At 30.4% G+C, this 19,527-nt stretch overlaps 2 protein-coding genes across 2 annotated transcripts in view; both read left to right on the top strand.

Moving 5' to 3' along the window:
• Positions 1 to 1,041: 1,041 nt before the first annotated feature.
• LOC113404121 (6-phosphogluconate dehydrogenase, decarboxylating) lies at positions 1,042 to 9,687 on the top strand. Its single transcript, XM_026644892.2, has 12 exons — positions 1,042 to 1,180; positions 2,337 to 2,448; positions 2,524 to 2,638; positions 2,918 to 3,069; positions 3,441 to 3,533; positions 4,220 to 4,370; positions 4,767 to 4,877; positions 5,463 to 5,606; positions 5,921 to 6,075; positions 7,426 to 7,515; positions 8,340 to 8,540; positions 9,102 to 9,687. The coding sequence occupies exons 1-12, from the start codon at positions 1,173 to 1,175 to the stop codon at positions 9,219 to 9,221; spliced, it is 1,452 nt and encodes a 483-aa protein (XP_026500677.1). The 5' UTR covers positions 1,042 to 1,172; the 3' UTR covers positions 9,222 to 9,687.
• Positions 9,688 to 17,447: 7,760 nt separating this feature from the next.
• Positions 17,448 to 19,527, top strand: part of LOC113404092 (uncharacterized protein) — a 58,421-nt gene continuing 56,341 nt past the window's right edge. Inside the window, exon 1 of the mRNA XM_064220484.1 lies at positions 17,448 to 18,794. Within this exon, the coding sequence (XP_064076554.1) occupies positions 17,985 to 18,794 (810 nt within the window). The 5' untranslated portion in view covers positions 17,448 to 17,984. The remainder of the gene's footprint in view (positions 18,795 to 19,527) is intronic.

The raw sequence follows: 19,527 nt of genomic DNA, 5'->3' as shown, positions 1-19,527 counted from the left end.
TTGTTTGGATTAATTCTCCTAATATTAATAAGCAGTTAATATTAAATCTGTAATAAAAAAATAATAAGCGTATAAAGAGACTACAAAAACTTTTTTTTTGTTTCGTAATTTTTATTGATTCTTCTACAACCAAATTTGTTTCACTAAGATTCACTGTAGCATATTCGTTACTTCAAATCCAAAGTAGTTTCTTATAACTGGTTTAATATTCATACAATAATAATCCTTACGGCGACCAAAATAGAGTGTTTAGTCAGTTACACGTGATGGAAAAGGTTTCGCGAAGCAGTACCAAAACGACGGCCGCCGGTGCCGAGTGTCGTCTCGTTCGTTTAAAAGCTATATGTCCTATAATCAAGAAACAGTTCGTTCGTTCTTTATAAAATAACTAGTTCTTAAAACCGTTTCTGAAAAAAACTCCCAGCACTAACAAGTACCCTTGAGAATCACACGCACACACACAATCGACCAAAACGGCAAGCCCTTAGCGAGGTCGTTACCCCGTGATGGCGCCAAACCGAGCGAAGTAAGATCAATAATAAATCTCATAAAAAATAGATAGGACAACAGAATTATTTTTATTTCTTTTGATGTTAATTAACAAATGATTTTAAAAAAACAATATTATGTTTTTATAGATATTTGACGCCACGTGTATTAATTATCTTTCTAAGTTTTTAAAATAATACATATTGAAGAGAAAGGCTAGAAGGTTATTTATAGCTTAGTAACTGTAAATATTTTAACTGACATCATAAAAAGAAGTACGTTCATGTTAAAAAAAATGAACAATTTGGTCACATTTTTTTGTTTGTTTCCTCAGAACTCCGACATTGAAAATTCTTTTTTTCAGAGTAACCTTTTGTTTGGGATCATTTAAATTTAAAGAGAAAAAATGTATTATGTATTTGTTGAAATTTAATTTGAGCAAATTTCATACAATCGGGCGCTTTTTGTATAGTTTATAGCTCTGACCAGGTTTTTAAGTTGGCAGCAATGGATGACATTAGTGATGCCCGTATGAACTATATGTATTATTTATGGTTAGCAGGTATACCTACTTAAATAAAACTTTAACTTGACAATTGACATTTGAAATGAGCTACCAGTTGTAGTCGATTAAGCCAAGTTTGACTTTTGCATTACAAGAGGCTTATAACTATTATAAGAAAATGGCACAGTAAGTTTGGTATTATATTTATTGTAAATGTTTTATGTTAAGATATTTGCTAAATTGGGGCACATTTAAACAATAATAATTACTATTTATTATATTCCAATTCATGGTAAAACAATGTTCACATGTAGTAAATGTGATTAAAAAATATAATTTCCAAATATTAATTAAATACAAGTTAATTTCATTGCTATAAGAATCACTTCTGATTTCGTAGTATTTTATATGACGAAATTGGTCATTATAATTGAAAATATGTTTACGTTGCAATGCTATTTTTTCAAACAAATGTATGTCATTATAACTACTTCATTAATAAAAAATGTAACATTTTATTAATTTAAAATAAATGTATAAGATAGTTATTTAGTAAACATTTTTGTAAAGTGCTCACTTTGAAAGGCAAATTGATAACAAGGTTATTTGAAGGTGACTAAACACTTCCAACATTTATGAGTGCAGTTATAAATTTAAAGCAACACTTTAGCAGCAGTTGTAATAATGCAATGAATCTAGGTTTATTTAATAATTTTGCATCTCTAAACTTTAATATAAATATAACATATTCAAATAAACCTTGCAAATTTATTATACTCTGTCAGATCTAATTAAAATAAATGTAACTATAACAAAGTTATTGAAAACAATTGATATCCATGAAATTAATTCAGAATTAAAACTCGCACTGTGGTGATTTTCAGTTACTTGGTAGATTTCTACAGATATTTCTTAATGTTTTCTGTATACTTGACTCAGATTGCTTAAAACTGTGCTCATATAAATCATATTTATCAAAAGCTAGATATATACATTTAATTTCAATTGAGTCCTACCAATATTTCCGAGCCATAACCAAAACATAATTTGTAACATGTTTAACAATAGTAATAAGTCTGTTGCTAAAATTGACAACTTTTACTTTTGGTAGTCAGCTTAGAAAAAATAGACATTGAATGTTTTACATAAGCAATGTCTTTTTACATAATATGATTGGTATAAGTTATTTCTAGCTTATACTATAGCACCATGAATATTTTTTAATTTTCCAAAAAACAAAATGTGGTCCATGTTTTACTAAAATGTAGCATGGCCCCTTTTAGCAATATTCCATGGATATAATAAATTTGATGATTTTTAAGCTTATTTTTCTCTTTTTTAGACCTAAAGCAGATATCGCCCTGATTGGGTTAGCCGTGATGGGTCAAAATTTGATTTTGAATATGGACTCCAAAGGATTTATAGTTTGTGCCTTTAACAGAACAGTGGAAAAGGTAATTTGAATTAAGTTATGGGCATGTAAAGTTCTTAATATAAATTATTACATGCTAATCGTTCAATATGTACAGGTCGACCAATTCCTTGCAAATGAAGCAAAGGGTACAAAAATCATTGGTGCCAAATCTTTGGAAGATATGGTTGCGAAACTAAAAACGCCAAGAAAAGTTATGTTGTTAGTTAAAGGTATTTGTCTATCCTTATATTATTATTAATAATAAGGAAAGTATAACTTTTAATATTTTAGCCTTAACCAATAAGGTTTTGGACAAGGTTTATAAAATAAAAACTAGCATACTTTAACCTAATGTGGAATCATATAATAAAATATGTTAACTCTACTGAGTTCTTAAGCACAAGTAAAGAGAAACACAAGATAATGTTTAAACATAATTGGAACAATTTAAGTATTGCCGAGTTCTATTGAAACATAATTATATTCATATAAATAATTTACTCTTTAAGCTGGATTTGCTGTGGATGAGTTCGTAAAGAAGTTATTGCCCTTACTGGAAAAAGGCGACATTATTATTGATGGTGGTAACTCACAGTACACAGATACCCAACGCTGGTGTAAAGAGTTAGCTTCGACTGGTATACATTATATTGGGATGGGGGTGAGTATAGTTTTTAATTTCTAGGTTTTCTGTGAATTTTTCATCAATATATAAAATAAATGGACAGCTGATAAATTTCCCATTGATTAGTAAAGATTGTCATTCTATTTTGGAGACATTTTGATATTATTCTATAATATTATATTAATTTTAACACCACAAAATTAGTAGCATTTAAACAAATAGAATCACAAAATATTCTGTGTTTATTGTACTTAATTGATTATGTACATGATTTTGTATAGAATAGCTTGTATAGATGAATTAGTATAGAAGAATTTTGTAATGGAAAATTACTGGTTAGAGTAAGACATTAAATTATATTAATTTAACAAAATATATTGTTACTATTTATTAATTGGTTGTTTCAGGTAAGTGGTGGTGAGGACGGAGCACGCTATGGACCCTCTCTTATGCCTGGAGGTCACCCGGCAGCTTGGCCACATGTTAAACCAATATTCCAGGTATTTGTCATGTTTTTATTTTGTTTTTTTAAGTCGACTATGAAATTACTAAACTAGTATTAGTTAATAAGAATATCCATTAAGTTTAATTATGGAAATTAATGCATGATAAATAATTCATTGTGTTTGATGTACAGTCAACAGAAATTTAAAATGAAATTATTAAATATTTCAATGTACCTCAGATCATTGAATATATTAATTTAATATGAATTTTAAGTTCATTGAATATCTATCAAAGAAGTATGAAAAATATAGTGTTATTTACCTTACTTAATAATGCTACGAATGACAAACATGGGATTTTCCTTTACTCATTCTATAAATAAGGAAGTAACACATGTTAAAATGAATTGCTAAACATGCATATGATATTACATCATAAACATTAGGTAATGAATAAAATTGTTCCTTTTATATGCTGCCTTGTAATTGTAAAAATACTGTGTTATTAAGTTACAGGGCAATATGGGTTGGTAGAAACATATGTGGTAGAATTTAATCCATGTAATTTCACATATTTTTTTTTACCAAGCTTGAGATTAATAATAATATAAATAAGCTCTGAGTGATTGTCTAGATTAGAAAATGTGCATCTTCACCTGTCTATATTGACTATTTTATAAAATAATTGATTAAAAAAAAAAAATTAAAAGGTTTCATTGATAAATACATTTTTATGTCAGGCAATAAGTGCAAAAGTGAATGGTGAGCCATGCTGTGATTGGGTGGGCGAAGATGGTGCCGGCCACTTTGTTAAGATGGTACATAATGGTATAGAATATGGAGACATGCAGCTCATTTGTGAAGCATATCATCTTATGAAGGATGTTCTTGGTAAGGAGAATGGTACATATTAAGACATAACTGAATTATTTGTATTTTTATAATAAGATGAATATGTCTATTTGCAATTAATAACTAGTTATCATTTTAAGTATTAAGCTTTTCTTAAAAGTGGAGGCGAGACAGGTCCATGTTCAAGAGTCCAGCCCTCTACTTTTACATTAGCTATCCTATATGTTTATTTTTCATTAATCTGTTAAATTTCTTCAGACATGTGACATGATCGTTTATGATATTTATTATGTATATTATTATTAGGTATATTTCGATCATTTTGATTAACTTTAGTAGTAAAATGTGCCCTCATAATAACCTGTATAATTTTGTATAAGCTTCCTGTAGCTTCAAATTTGAAATATATGTAATAGTTGCAATTTATCATTGCAGGTATGGATCAGGACGAGATGGCTAAAGTATTTGATGAGTGGAATAAAGGAGAATTGGATTCATTCCTTATTGAGATTACTCGTGATATTTTGAAATTCAAGGATGCTGATGGTCAGTTTATTTGATATACTGTATATAAATATATATTATATAAATATTCTTTAAATATTTTGCTCTTTGCTTTTTTTATCGACTCATATGATACATAATCAGCCTGTAAATTTCCCACTGCTGGGCTAAGGCCTCCTCTCCCGTTGAGGAGAAGGTATGGAGCATATTCCACCACGCTGCTCCAATGCGGGTTGGTGGAATACACATGTGGCAGAATTTCGTTGAAAATTAGACACATGCAGGTTTCCTCACGATGTTTTCCTTCACCGCCGAGCACGAGATGAATTATAAACACAAATTAAGCACATGAAAATTCAGTGGTGCCTGCCTGGGTTTGAACCCGAAATGATCGGTTAAGATGCACGCGTTCTAACCACTGGGCCATCTCGGCTTTTTTTTTTTTAGACTCATATGATAAACAGTGTTAATAGTGCAATACTGTTCTTATGTGAAAATCATCTAAGAATGTATAATTTTTGTAACTATATTTGTTATCTCAAGAAAATGCTATTGTTATACAATTATAGAAGTAATGAAGCAAAATTTAATTAATACAAATATCTTTAAATAATGTGTTATCTGTAGGAAAACATCTGCTGCCAAAGATTCGTGACGCTGCAGGACAGAAGGGCACAGGAAAATGGACAGGAATCAGTGCCTTGGAATATGGAGTTCCGGTAACACTAATCGGAGAAGCTGTATTTGCTCGTTGCCTCTCTGCTTTGAAAGGTATATTAAAACAAGTTATAATATGCTATAATCTTTATTTATAACCATGGTGTACAATAATAATAATTTATATTTCCAATTAGTGATGTCTAGAAATTCAATTTGAGGTAAAATGGCAGAAAACCGGGGTTTCTATAGCCGTCATTTTAATTTGTTATATAATTAGCTACTGATCTCTAGCATATCTCCCTCAAGCACTGGCCTTGAAATTTTAGTAGCAAGCTTTCTTTTTCACATACCCTAACATCATGTATGCCTCTTAATCACCTCTTCTAGAAATTCACTTGAGTTACCATATACATAATATTCTCTAGAGGAACGAGTTACCGCAAGTAAAAGTTTGCCGGGTTCCACTCTCAAGTTCAGTGGTGACAAGAAACAGTTCCTCGAGCACCTGCGTATGGCTCTGTTCGCCAGCAAGATTATATCTTACGCGCAAGGCTTCATGCTTCTCAGAGAGGCTGCTAAGGTTAACTTTAATTTTTATTTATTTATTTATTTAATAATAAGGAAGTCCGACAGAAGGACAAACAAAACTCTATAAATATCTATTTTAGTAGATAATGTTAAAATGTTATTTCAATTACTGGAGATCACAAAATGCACCAGAATAGTGTCGATAAATGTAAAAAAACGAAATATACAGCTTGATTTAGAAATAATTGGATTTTAAATTCTTCTTTATGTAATACTCATTAACATTAGGATTAAAATAAATTATAAGCTATAACAATATAGATAACAGACTATAACAAATATCTAAAGATAATTCAAAAATCAAAAGAAATCAATACCTTCCACAGCGACATTGATGAAATTCTGATGATAACACAACACTTTAGGAACACAATAGTCGAAGCCCGAAGGGCGAAAGCGTAGTTATTGATTCCAGTCCCTCTCTAACCTTAAACTTTTAGCGCGCGATTTTAATTGTTATTGTTGTTGTCGATAAGCGATATCTTAGGTGGTCTCATTCAAATATAATCTTGTGGAATCTTACTTCATTAAATTAAATTCAACAATTTATTGCATATACTTACAGATAAAAACAATAATGTTATTATTTCGAGGAGTTTATAAACTTATAAATGTAATTGAAAATAACATAAATAAATTATTATTTTATCTTTTTGTAGATGCAGGCAAATTGATTAAATTACTTTTTCAATGTGTATAAACGTGTTATTATATTAAAAGGAGTTTGCCCGTCCGCTGTTTATTTATGAAGGGAATTTTCGAAATAGAATTATCAACTGTCGGTTGTTTCGAGTGCAAATGCAGGTCATTCGGGTCACGCGCATTGACGTGTTAGTACCCACGAGCAGTACTCGTTAGATATCGCGACGCATGATCACTTGATACTTTGTTTAGTAATAACTTATTTTGAAATCGTTTAAAATATTCCTTGAAATGAGATACTAATTTGATCCAAAGTTAAGCTGTACATATATTTGTTTTAATTATTTATTTAGTTAAATTAAATTTCTGGGAACAACTGAGATGATTGGATGTGTACTGTCTAAATTAATGATATATATATACTTTTACACCAGTAAAAATTAATTAATATGAATATTTTAACTTTATTTAAAAAATATTTACTAATTATAGCGTCGATTTAGAAGTTTGTACATGAGGTACCGAATTCGAATCTTAGAGATTTGGGCAGCTCGGAGTTAGGTGGTCTCGTTCCTCGGTATCAAATACGTTGGTCCTGAGTCTAAGCTATTTCCGTCTCCATCGTGAATGATCTTGTGTCCGAGTCCGAGGTCGCCGAGGAAGACCTTATTAATAATAGTTTTTAATTGTAATTTTACAGGATAACAAATGGAATTTGAACTATGGAAGTATAGCTCTCATGTGGCGCGGAGGTTGTATCATACGAAGTGTATTCCTCGGAAATATTAAGGTCAGTTTGATTTTTATCAATTGTCATTTCAGTTTTTATTAACATATGTATGTAGAAATACTTAGCCATACTACTGTATGTGGTCGTTATTTTTCTTTAAAATAATACAGATATAATAGTTAGTCAATAAACAAACTAACTTTGGCCTTTGTATTAGTAGTATATATATTTTTATAGCCTTTATAATGTATTGTTGCACGCGTTCCTCTCCTTGTATAACCTGGGTTGCTTCAAACAGGGCGTTAAGAGGCACACTGGTACTGGCCGACTTCGAGTTCAGACTCCAGTACCACTTACCATCAGGTGGAGTGAAGTCATATGTCTACCCGGATGTATAAAAAAATTGTAGTGTCGTATTAGTCGTAATTGACCCTTCAGTCTGTTAAATAATATGCTATACGCAATTCACATAATATGATACAAGAATTTAGGAAGTATTGCATATTATAGATATATCGAATATCTATTCTATACTAATATCATAAAAGCGAAAGTAACTCTGTCGATACGGTTCAGATGATATTAGGTATGGGGATAATTTGAGACCCGGAGAAGGATATATACTATATAGGCTACATAGACTTATTAAATCAGCCCTCTCTAGGTGGTAAAATGGAGACAACGGGTTGTGTGCTGTAAAGGTAATGTTTTATAAATTTCTTGCGGGTAAGGCCGGAGGTTCAGGCAGTGTTAACATTAAGAAATCAATCTTTCTTTAAAAATGATACAAGGACTCGTGAATAAAATTTAGACTATGGGATTATATGGTACATTTTGTATGGTTAAGAAACAGATTGAATATATGTTTTTTTTTTTCTATATAGGACGCGTACACGAAGAACCCTCAACTGTCGAATCTGCTCCTTGACCCATACTTCTGCGAGCGCATTAGCACCTGTCAGCCGTCCCTGCGTCAGGTCGTGGCTCAAGCGGCTTTGCTCGGAGTGCCAGTTCCTGCTTTCAGCGCCGCACTCGCTTTCTATGACGGATACCGTGCTAATATGTTGCCGGCTAATCTGTTGCAGGTATTGTAATATTTTGATAAACTTTAGCTTCTCTTTTTGCTTATTACCTGTTACCTAAACTAAAAGATAGTTCAAAACACTAAAACTATTGAAATTCAAAATCTTCATTAAAAATATTTGATTGTTGTTTATTGTCACAAATTTAACATTGGTTCAGAATGAAACATTTAAAACCTGTAAAAAAAGCTTTTAAAGAAAATTTGTCGTCATAATGTATTTTAGATATGAGACAAGGAAGCTTACGCCCTAGTACAGTGTAACTTCAATGGACTTAAAAAAATCTTTAATATTTTAATATTGTTACACTTAATATATAAAAAAGATGAGTAAGGTTATGTATAAGTATAGAATAGTATAAGTAAGATGATGTGAATTAATTCAATTTGATACATACATAAATGAAATTTAAAGAATTATTAAAAATATGTAGATTTACATAAGTAGATTTTTATGTAACACTATGTATGTACATATTTTGTAAGTTTATTTTAAACATAAATACATTCATAGCCAGGAGACATACACAAATATTATGAATTGCTTGGACATATTATTTTACAGGCACAACGAGACTACTTCGGCGCCCACACTTATGAGCTGTTGACGAAGCCAGGAGACTTCTTGCATACCAATTGGACCGGCCACGGCGGAAATGTCTCTGCATCTACTTATAATAAGTAATTCTTCTTCCAGATCTGTATTTATCTCAAAAGACATGTGATATAAAAAATCAATGTATTTCAAAATGATTTTAAACATTTTAAAACCTATTAATGCTGTTTTTTAAATAAATTTATTATTTTTATGTATAGCTACCTACTACGACTAGCTGTATCAAATAATGCATTCCTTGACGGTTATTCCATTGTACGTATTTATAAGATTTTTTACTTTTATAAATAAACTGTATTTTGATAACGTCATCATTGATGTTTTAATTGTTTTATGAATAAATGTTTTTTGTGTTGTTGATCACTAAAAAATTTTATGTATTTTTTAAACTTATAAGATTATTTATACGATTGGGCTTAGAGAAATAAAACTTTATGTGCGTTACGTTTGTAGTTTAATATGATGGGACCAATTTTATAATTACAATGTTAAACAATAAATGTAGACAAGCAGAATAAATGGGTGCTTTTTAAAACGACTTTTCTTTAAACATTTAAACTTGCAAAATATGTGAGAATTTTTAAGTACAAAAGATATATTTATTTTATTTAACTAGCATAACAAAAATCCTGCTTTGACCCGATATTTTATCGAAATCGATCTATCGTTTTTAAGGTCTTAATTTTTTTAAACATAGTTTTAACAAGACAGGTTATTCAATCCTGTCACAATAATTTTTCATTTTCTAAACTATTTTACTAGAGATAACTGCAATTAAAATTGTATGCACACTATCATTAAATAATATACGACTATAGGTGAATAATCCCGCACTGGAGCTCTAACCCACAATGGAGCAGCGTGGTGGAATAAGCTCCAAACCCTTTTCTCAAAGGGAGAGAAGCCTTAGCCCAGCAGTAGGACTTTTATCTACGGGCTCTTACTTTTACTTTACTAGAACTTCGATTATCTGAACCAATTAAGACTAGTTCGGATAATCGAAACGTGGGTTCTTTGATGGAGGATAATAACTATTCATATTTTTATAAAAATACTATCTATCTGCCTTTCTTTTTTAAATTAAAAATAAAAACTATTAATTAAAAAAAAAGAGTCAGTGAGATAGTAGTGTTATGTTCGAGTGGGTCCTTATATGGCATAGATTGAACAAAAAAAAATTTAGGTAGCGATGCGTTCGGTTCCAGAATTAAAAAAAACAACTAAATTCTTATTTTACCTTAACGAATTCGGGACCGGAACTAGTACGTAAACATTTTTAACATTCAGTATACATACATAATCATTTATATATTTAAATATAGAATGTTTCTAAATATATTATGATAGCTTCTGTAGATAATATCGATGAATTTGATGACAATATAAAAATACATTTCAACAAATTCAAATGTTTACTTATAAAACTACCAAACGTGACTCGTAAAACGTACTAAAATTATTAGTAATTCAATAAAATTTGTACAATAGTTCATGCCCAGTGTTGTATCCTGTTGTACTTCAAATTATTCAATTACATTATAAAACAGCTAAAAATAAAACATACTAAAGCGCACAGGTGTGATGTTTTCCATGCCGAATAATAACATAGTAATATAAAAATCGATACCACAACTATACACATGTCCCAAGGCTCCATTGTTTATTTTGTGCATGGATAAAATTGCAAGAAAAAAATATGTTTTGTTGAGTTTTCTTTTTTATGTCCGATTAATTGATAAACAAAAGAACTTAGAAATGGATCTACGCCGTTGACCATGTATGTGACCTTTGGCTACATACCTAGTAGCTTCCGCTCGCAAAAAAAGTGCCACAGGTATGTTCATTTATTCAGTACATCTCGTCTGACAGATACAAGATAGATTTTATTGTATTGAATGAAGGAAGAAATAAATATTTGTTAAACATATAATTTTTAATTTTCAGTTTTTCAGCATCTCTTAATATTTTAATTGATGTAAGCTTAATATCTCATTGTTTAAAAAATCTCTGGATACTATATTTATTTTACACGTACGACTAGCAAGCCAGCAGATTATAAAATAAACCTATTGATTTTTTTATACTTATAAAAATAAAAGAGAACTTGCGCATTCTAATTATGGAAAGGAGTCTGGACGGTATGGATTTAAAAATAAATACTGAATAGCATCTCATCGTTAGCGCTCATTGATTCTGCTATCGATAATAAACGGTAGCTAGCTATTTTTATTCTAGAAACTTAACTTTAATATTAAAACATAAGAAAACAAGAAATTTCTTAAAATGCATAACTCATAAATATATTTCTTCTCTTTATTAATACATAAAACACTAGTCAATATAATTCAATTATATTCATATAAATTATAACTTACCTCTAACTAAAATTTGATTGTGAATGTTTTTACATAGCATTATTATAATTATGTCCTGACCTATATCGACCACGGTAGTCTTTTTCGAAGACTCGAAGGAAACGGAGGCCAATATGAAAGAAATTTTAATATTAAAATAAAATGTTTTTAATTTTACATTCTACATTTGGGGCTGATGTTGAAACCTTTTTAAATTATTTTTAATAGCAAATTGTTTACATTAGTTCAGTTATAATTGTAGTTTATCGACAAGTATTTACTTTAATTTTACACAACTGAAACATTTTTATTTGAAAAATGAAAATTTGTTTAATATCCAATTCTATCGAATGGTCCTTCTCCATCAATAATAGCATGCTGCGAGTTGTTGTCAATTTGTATCTCGAGTGAGTTTTCAGAACGGATTCGAGACATTGCAACGTATAGTTGACCGTGTGAGAAGACGGAGCTTGTTGCTCTCAAAGGCCGACTTTGTCGAAAGTTTGTGTTTGTTCTTCTTTGTTCTTGTTAAGCGATATGGCAAATGTCAAATTTACTGGGAATTGGCGACGCTTCTGAAGGCCTCTGAATTCGATCAAAATGTGCTTTGGCCTCTGAATCGAGTCCGCCGCCTAACGCAGTCAGTTATTAAATATTTTTTATTAAAACACAAAACATAGAACTACGTATGTCGTAGTAGTTTCACGCGTTTTTCATTTGCTTTTTTTAAATAGTCTAACCGGCCAGTAAATTTTTCCGCTCTCTAAAATTAATTCTTTGTTAAATCATAACAATTTAGTAAATTGCAATCAAGAACCCACTTTATTTTTATGCACATCTACAGCTGGAACTCTTCAAAATGGGACCATAACCGATTTTTATGTGTAGCCACAGTGCCATAATCGAACAAAAATCGGCTTACGCTATTAATATATAAAGATTATAAATATTTGTTTTTTCCAGGTATCAACCTAGTTTTGTTAGTTTATCAGTAGCAGTCATACTTTTAGTAATTTTATTACCTATAGTCTATTCCAATCGAAGAAGTAATAAAGATAAACAAACCAAAGATTTACGTATGCCACGCGATTTGCTAATGCCTCAGATATACTGAGCCCTACTAACAGTTCTTGACTAATCTATATTTAGTTATAATAGAACACTAGTACACTGAATTACTTATGCCCACTTTAATTTTACTTCCAAAAGTTTCTATAACCTTTCGTTTAGATTTTTTCGGAAATCCATAATGAATATCATTCAAGCTCTTGCGTCAATTATATGTCAAATGTTGTTTATTTGGATTTGGCCTCTTATAGGCCAGTCAATAAAGCCCGTGAATGTCAAGTAATTAGTATCATTATGATTTTTTGATATGTGGTTTGGGACGTTAAAATAATAACAAATTAAAATATTCAACCCTCTGGGGTGAACGCTAGGGGGTTGAGAGGATGAAAAGCGTTTTTGTTTATAACTTTGTGAAAAAAATTGTTAGATGGTTGAAAATTGGACAGAAGGTATAAATAATTATAACGGTAGGTAGGACTGATTTTTGGTGTATATTTGAGGTCGCATAGCTTATATTAGGCCCGGTGGGTGACGCAGCGATTGGAAATGGGATGCTAGCAACATGAAAATACATTTAGGCTTAATATAATCCTTGCGGTGCTGGTTATTAGGTATATACAATTTAATTATTTTCTATTTATTAATTTTGATTATTTGATTGTTTTATTATTAGTATTTAATATATTATGTATGAATTTGATTTTTTTACTAAAGTACAAAAACAACAAAATAATTATCGAAAATATTTTGAAAAACTTTCGATTCCCTTAGCTGTTCTAAATTTTGTTTGTGTGCGTTGAATGATCGTAGTCTACAAGAGATAGCTCCGCCCAATTTATGTGTGTGATCTATTAGAATATGTATTGTTTGAAGATGTCCTTATACATTTGTAAAATAACGACTAATCATTAATTTTGGCGGGAAAGGAGCTTCGACACTTGGGCTCCTACTAATATGCAAAAAATATGGTAAGCGTTAAAAATAAAATAATTAAACGATTTCCAACATATTTTGCCTGTAGATCTCTTTTAAGAGTTCAGTAACGTTGCACTTGTTAGTAAAACGGATTCAATTTTATATACTGTTTACGCTGCTGTTCAAATACATCAATTACCGTTAGGCATCAAATATACAATTTGTCCGATAGTATATTGTTTATGGATATAGGTATAAAATAATTATTTATAGGTACAAAAATATGTAAATATTTTTAACAATTTGTTCATAAACAAAACAAATTATCTCTTGGCTCTCTTAATGTTTTTTGTTATTATTATAATATGTTATGTGCTTATGATAAATGAGTGATTTTCGAATTAAATTTTATTGAAATTGTAACATTATAACGAAGAATTCGTTGGCATAGTTACTAAATTTTAAGGAACACACGTGCACACTTGACGTTTTTTATATTATTGTACATATATATTATGTAAACTTAACAAAATATGTCCAAAATAAAACTCCGTAATGATCACAATCACTTTATTTTTCCCTTGACTTTACATTTTTCTCTTTTTCCATTTCTTTCGTTTTTCCTTCAGCGCTCAAAACCGAACGAATCAAATTACCGTATCCTCCTTCCCCGCACACATTTTATTGCCATTTACGAAATATAATTCCCGCCAGTCAATAATCTTTTATTGTTAATAAAAATAATAATTTAAAACATTAAATAAAAGTCGGCTTACAATTATAATGATCCTTTTTGCACATTTGCATTGCGTTAGCGTTATTTTTCAATAATTATATTGAACATCATCGCGTGATAACAATAGCTTCAGAATTCACTTGTTACGTAATTATTAAAGGTCCGTAATTAAACGAGCGTAACAAACTGAAAACAACCGCTGTTACATACAACAATATAGTACATGCATCACGTCATAATTGCTTTCGGCACATCATAATGAGAAGAGGTAAGGTAACAAGTTGATTTGTCACGCACGCAATCGATATTTATATGTATACTAGCTGTTACCCGCGGCTTTGCCCGCGTAGAATATGAATATATTTACAAATTAACTTAAAATGTTACGTTAATGTAATACCTCTTTGTATACGACATTGGTGTGTATTTCAGCCCTTAGGGTAGAATATCCAGAAACGCTTAAATGCGAATCAACTCATATTTAATCGGTAGCCCAAAAATAAAATTTCGACCTTCTAACTTCAAAATGACAGACTTCCAGACTAACCTGAATACGAAATGTCAAGAACTATTTTGCCCTTTAGGGCTAAAATATCAAGAAACGCTTAAACACGTATCTACTCATTTTTAATCAGTAGCCCAAAAATAAAATTTCATGCTTCTACCTTCAAAATGACGGACTTCCAGACTAACCTGTATACGAAATGTCAAACTCTATTACTCCCCTTTGGCGTAAAATATCCTGAAACGCTTAAATACGTATCAACTAATTTTTAATCAGTAGCCCATAAATAAAGTTTCATGCTTCTAACTTAAAAAAATGACGGATTTCCAGACTAACCTATATAAAAAATGTCCTACCCCTATTAACCTCTTTAGAGGTAAAATATCTAGAAACACTTAATTACGTATATAATCATTTTTAATCAGTATCCCAAAAATAAAGTTCATATTTTTAGCTTACAAAATGACGACTTCCATAAAAACTTACAACCCTTATTTCATCCCCTTAGTGGTAGAATATCAAAAAACACTTAAATACATATTTACTCATTGTTAATCAGTATCCCAAAAATAAAGTTTCATGTTTGTTACTTAAAAAATGGCTGACTCCCATAAAAACTTTCAACCCTTATTTCACCCCTTTAATGGTAGATTATCTAGAAACGCTTAAATACGTATCTACTCATTTTTTATCAGTATCCCAAAAATAAAGTTTTATGTTTCTATCTTAAAAATGACGGACTTCTATTCAAACTTTTAACCCTTATATCACCCCCGTAGGGGTAGAATATGCAGAAACACTTAAATAAGTATCTATTCCTTATTAATCAGTATCCCAAAAAAAAAGTTTCTTGTTTCTAACTTAAACAATTCCATACTAATGTTCAACCCCTATTTCACCCATTTAGGGGTAGAATATCCAAAATTCCCTCCCGAGTGGGTATCATAATATGTTATTTTATAAGTGTACAGCCTAAAATATAAGTTTTATGCTTCTAGTTCTAAAAATTCTAAACATGACAATACTTTCAACAACTTACAACCTTTCATCCCCCTTTTCAACCCTTTACAGCACTTTTTTCCAAATAAAAAGCCTATGTCCTTTCTCAGGATCTAGACTATTTGTGTACCAAATTTCATTTAAATCGGTCCAGTAGTTTTGGCGTGAAAGCGAGACAGACAGACAGACAAAGTTAATTTCGCATTTATAATATTAGTATGGAAGTATGGCTTGTTATTTCAATCGCTAGAGAGCTCCGATAATAACGGCGTCCGATCGCTGCTAAATTCAAAGTGCTACAGGGAGAACCGCGGCCTCCGACGCGCCTATAGTACGCTCCCGCCGCCCCGGCCGCGGCCGGCCGGTACCACCGCAAACGCTACGTTCCGCAATTTTTAAATCTGTAATATCTTCGAAAATATTCGTTTAAATCATATGCTGTAAAGGGCCATATAGATCAATATTAAATTAACAATGTATTTAAGGTATTTCATTGGATAAGGATAAATGCTGTATAGGTTAAAATCGCTTCGAAAATTAGTCAATGTTTGTGGTAAAAAATAAATAACAAGAAAATGTTATTGTGGGTTATCACTTACAGATAGACAAATATCATCGCGGACTTTTTTGTAGACAATTTTGAGGTGTATAATTCTGTAGTACATTATTTTGATCTATCTCATAGTGTTCAGCCAATGTTTACAACGTAAGCGCAAAAAATTTATAAATTTACGACATCACATTAGAAACTTTTAAAATTATCAGTGTTACTTAACTATATTGTTTATGTATTATATACAAAAACCTTCCTCTCGAATCACTCTATCTATTAAAAAAAACCGCATCAAAATCCGGTGCGTAGTATTAAAGATTTAAGCGTACAAAGGGACATAGGGACAGAGAAAGCGACTTTGTTTTATACAATGTAAAGAAGATTGTACGTAATATAACTGCACTCTTCCTGTTTTGCAGACTTCGATTAAATGATTTGTTTGTATTCGAATATATCATTCATCATCATTCTCATTCGGGGTCCCTGGGTGGTTTAGATTGGACCCTGTAGGTGGCGCTGCGATCGGGAAGTAAATAAAATTTTTATTTCACGTGGACGATTCCGGGACAGTTTATATACTTATGTTAATAAGAGTAATTTTTTTGTAATATTTAATTATAAAAATAATTATACTTAAACAATATACCAAACATCACAGCGCGTTTCAGAGACAGTTTTATAGTATAAAATATTATTATAATATATGAAGCAGTGCTTCGCAGTTTCATCCGTTTTGACAAGCATGAATTTCAGGTTCTCGTATATGTATTATATGTATAAAGGATAAGAAGATTCGGCCTTATTATAACCTTTTTTAATAGCGTCCTATTCAATAAAATATATGATTGTAGAGTAGCTCGATATATGATATGCATATCATATATATAATAATGTATATTATTTAATATGAAATTATTGAATATTATTAAATTGGCCTTGTGACAACTATATATATAATTTATTGAACATTTAGGTAAATCATCAGATAAAGACACATATTTGTAATAATTTCCTCTTTTCAATAATATACCGTGCAATGCCGTCGTACAAAATATTATTTTATTGACGAACACAACTGAGCTCAAAAACTAGATACTATAACATTTTATTACCTGTACCGACTGACGACGTCTGGCCTTTAACTAATTACAAAACAAATGTAAGTACTCCGCAATATCGATAATATTTAGCGCGTAGATGAAGTAGAATACCATTTTAATGCGTACATTGTTATTTTTATAAATATCACTAGTTCCAGATAAAACGATAAAAATAAGTACCTATATGTGAAATATTATCAATGATAATCTCAAGGAGTTCGATATCATTTGTATATTATCTAGTTTTGTGGATTTAATTGAAATCATTCGAAGACAACTGTGTTCATACGGTTAATAATACGATTATATTTATAAAATAAGCCGCGTAATGACGCCCCCAATATTGTGATACAATACTTATATTTAATCTTAAATTTTCTAGTATTCGTTAACCTGTTAAAGTTATTCCGTGTGAGATATAGCGATAAAGTGTTATCGTCACAATAGCTCCACTGCGATTAAACGATTTATACAGGTGTGACGTTAGCGCTCGCAGCTGATAACTATTTCAATAGCCATGTGGAATAGTTTAGGAAATTTTGTCCTTTGTTGTGTAAAGTGAATTTCAAGTGTTTTGATGATAATTATTTTAATGTGTGAATATGGATAGATTGAAGCAGAAGTTAAAAAAAGAAAAACAAGTGAAGGATAGTGGTAAAGATAAACAAAGTCTATTTATTACTGACGTGAAAAGTATAAAGGAAAACCTTAAGATAAAGGAAATATTACGAACTGTCAAAATGAATAGTAGTATGAGGTTAAAAGGTCCACCTGGTAGCCAAATAATGAATAGCAAAGATTTTAACGAGGAGGATTGTTTTGAAGAATCTTCAAACAATCAAAATTCAATCGAACCTCTAAGTGCATTTAATCCAGACGTGGATGTCACGAAAGCTGATTTAGAAGATCACGTTGAAAAAGAAGTGAATACCAGTGAAAATGAATTATCTCCAGAAATTTTAAATATAAACAAAATTGAAATATCAGAAGCAAGTGATGATACTCAAAATGAGGCTCAAAGTGAAAAAAATAATTCTCTAAATAATTCTCAAAGCGATATAGACGATAATGATGAAATTGCTAATTTAACTGCGTCTTTATCGAATGGAAAACTTATTGAAAAGAATCGAGATAGAAAATTATCCCTAGACCATACTATGTTATCTAGACAAGATGGTTTTTCGCAATCTGAATTAGATTTACATACAATCGGGAAATCTCCACTTGAAAGGAAATATTCATTCTTTAGAAAGAAAATGGACAGTTTTGTAAGAAACACGACCGAAATGTTTAGAAGACAAAATAGTTTTTTACAACGTCGTGGTTCGATGTCAGTTTCACTTCAATCATTAAACGATAAGTGTAATATTAGTGAAACTAGTGAAACGAAATGTCCACCACTACAGGATCAGGTGACCGAGTGTTTTCTTATATAATCAATAACACTTGAAACGTTACTGCAATTAGTTTTTTATGGGCATTATATACTGTTTTTAATTTGATAGTTTACTGGTTTCAAATAGTAAATAGTTTTGGTACACTATTTTCTTTTAAAAAAAATCCGTAATATTTTATTAATAAAGTTACCGTTTTTATAAAGAATCCGAATTATTTTAACTTATAATATTTGATTAATAAATTGTAAATGATTGTATTTCGAATTAATTATTTTCCGTTGTCATAGAATCGTTAGTTAACAGGAAGTTCGTTCGAAATCAATTACAAAATTTCACCTTCACTTTGCGAGTTAACAAAAACGCCGAAAATGAATAATTTTTAACACATTCTCGTATATTCACTGACAAACCGTATTTTCACAACTACTGATATCTTTATCAATTTTATAGTTGAGTTAATGTTAATTCTATCGGTAACTGATAAAGAATATTTGTAAACTAAGAACTTATATGTGTTTGAAGTAATAAATATTTCTTTAATAACCTTGAAACGAAATGTATAATATGCCACAATCAAAAAATAAACTCGTATTTGTATGAAATGTAGGGACGATTTCAGAATAAAGAATGAATATTTTGACATGAAATTTGTACCATTATGGACAGCATGTTTCAGAGAAGGTTTTTAGATAAACATTATCATACAATACAATTCAAGGTATAATGTAGACACATCAACGTCTGGCCG

This window comes from Vanessa tameamea, chromosome Z, assembly GCF_037043105.1.
Source record: "Vanessa tameamea isolate UH-Manoa-2023 chromosome Z, ilVanTame1 primary haplotype, whole genome shotgun sequence".
Classification (NCBI taxonomy): Eukaryota; Metazoa; Arthropoda; class Insecta; order Lepidoptera; family Nymphalidae; genus Vanessa; species Vanessa tameamea.
This window is presented reverse-complemented; position numbering and strand designations above follow the sequence as displayed.

Bases quoted from the DNA above. Each gene is read 5' to 3' on its own strand.
- LOC113404121 (XM_026644892.2), top strand. The intron at 4,371-4,766 runs GTAAGGAGAATG...TTATCATTGCAG, and splicing joins TCTTATGAAGGATGTTCTTG to GTATGGATCAGGACGAGATG. The intron at 4,878-5,462 runs GTCAGTTTATTT...TGTTATCTGTAG, and splicing joins GAAATTCAAGGATGCTGATG to GAAAACATCTGCTGCCAAAG.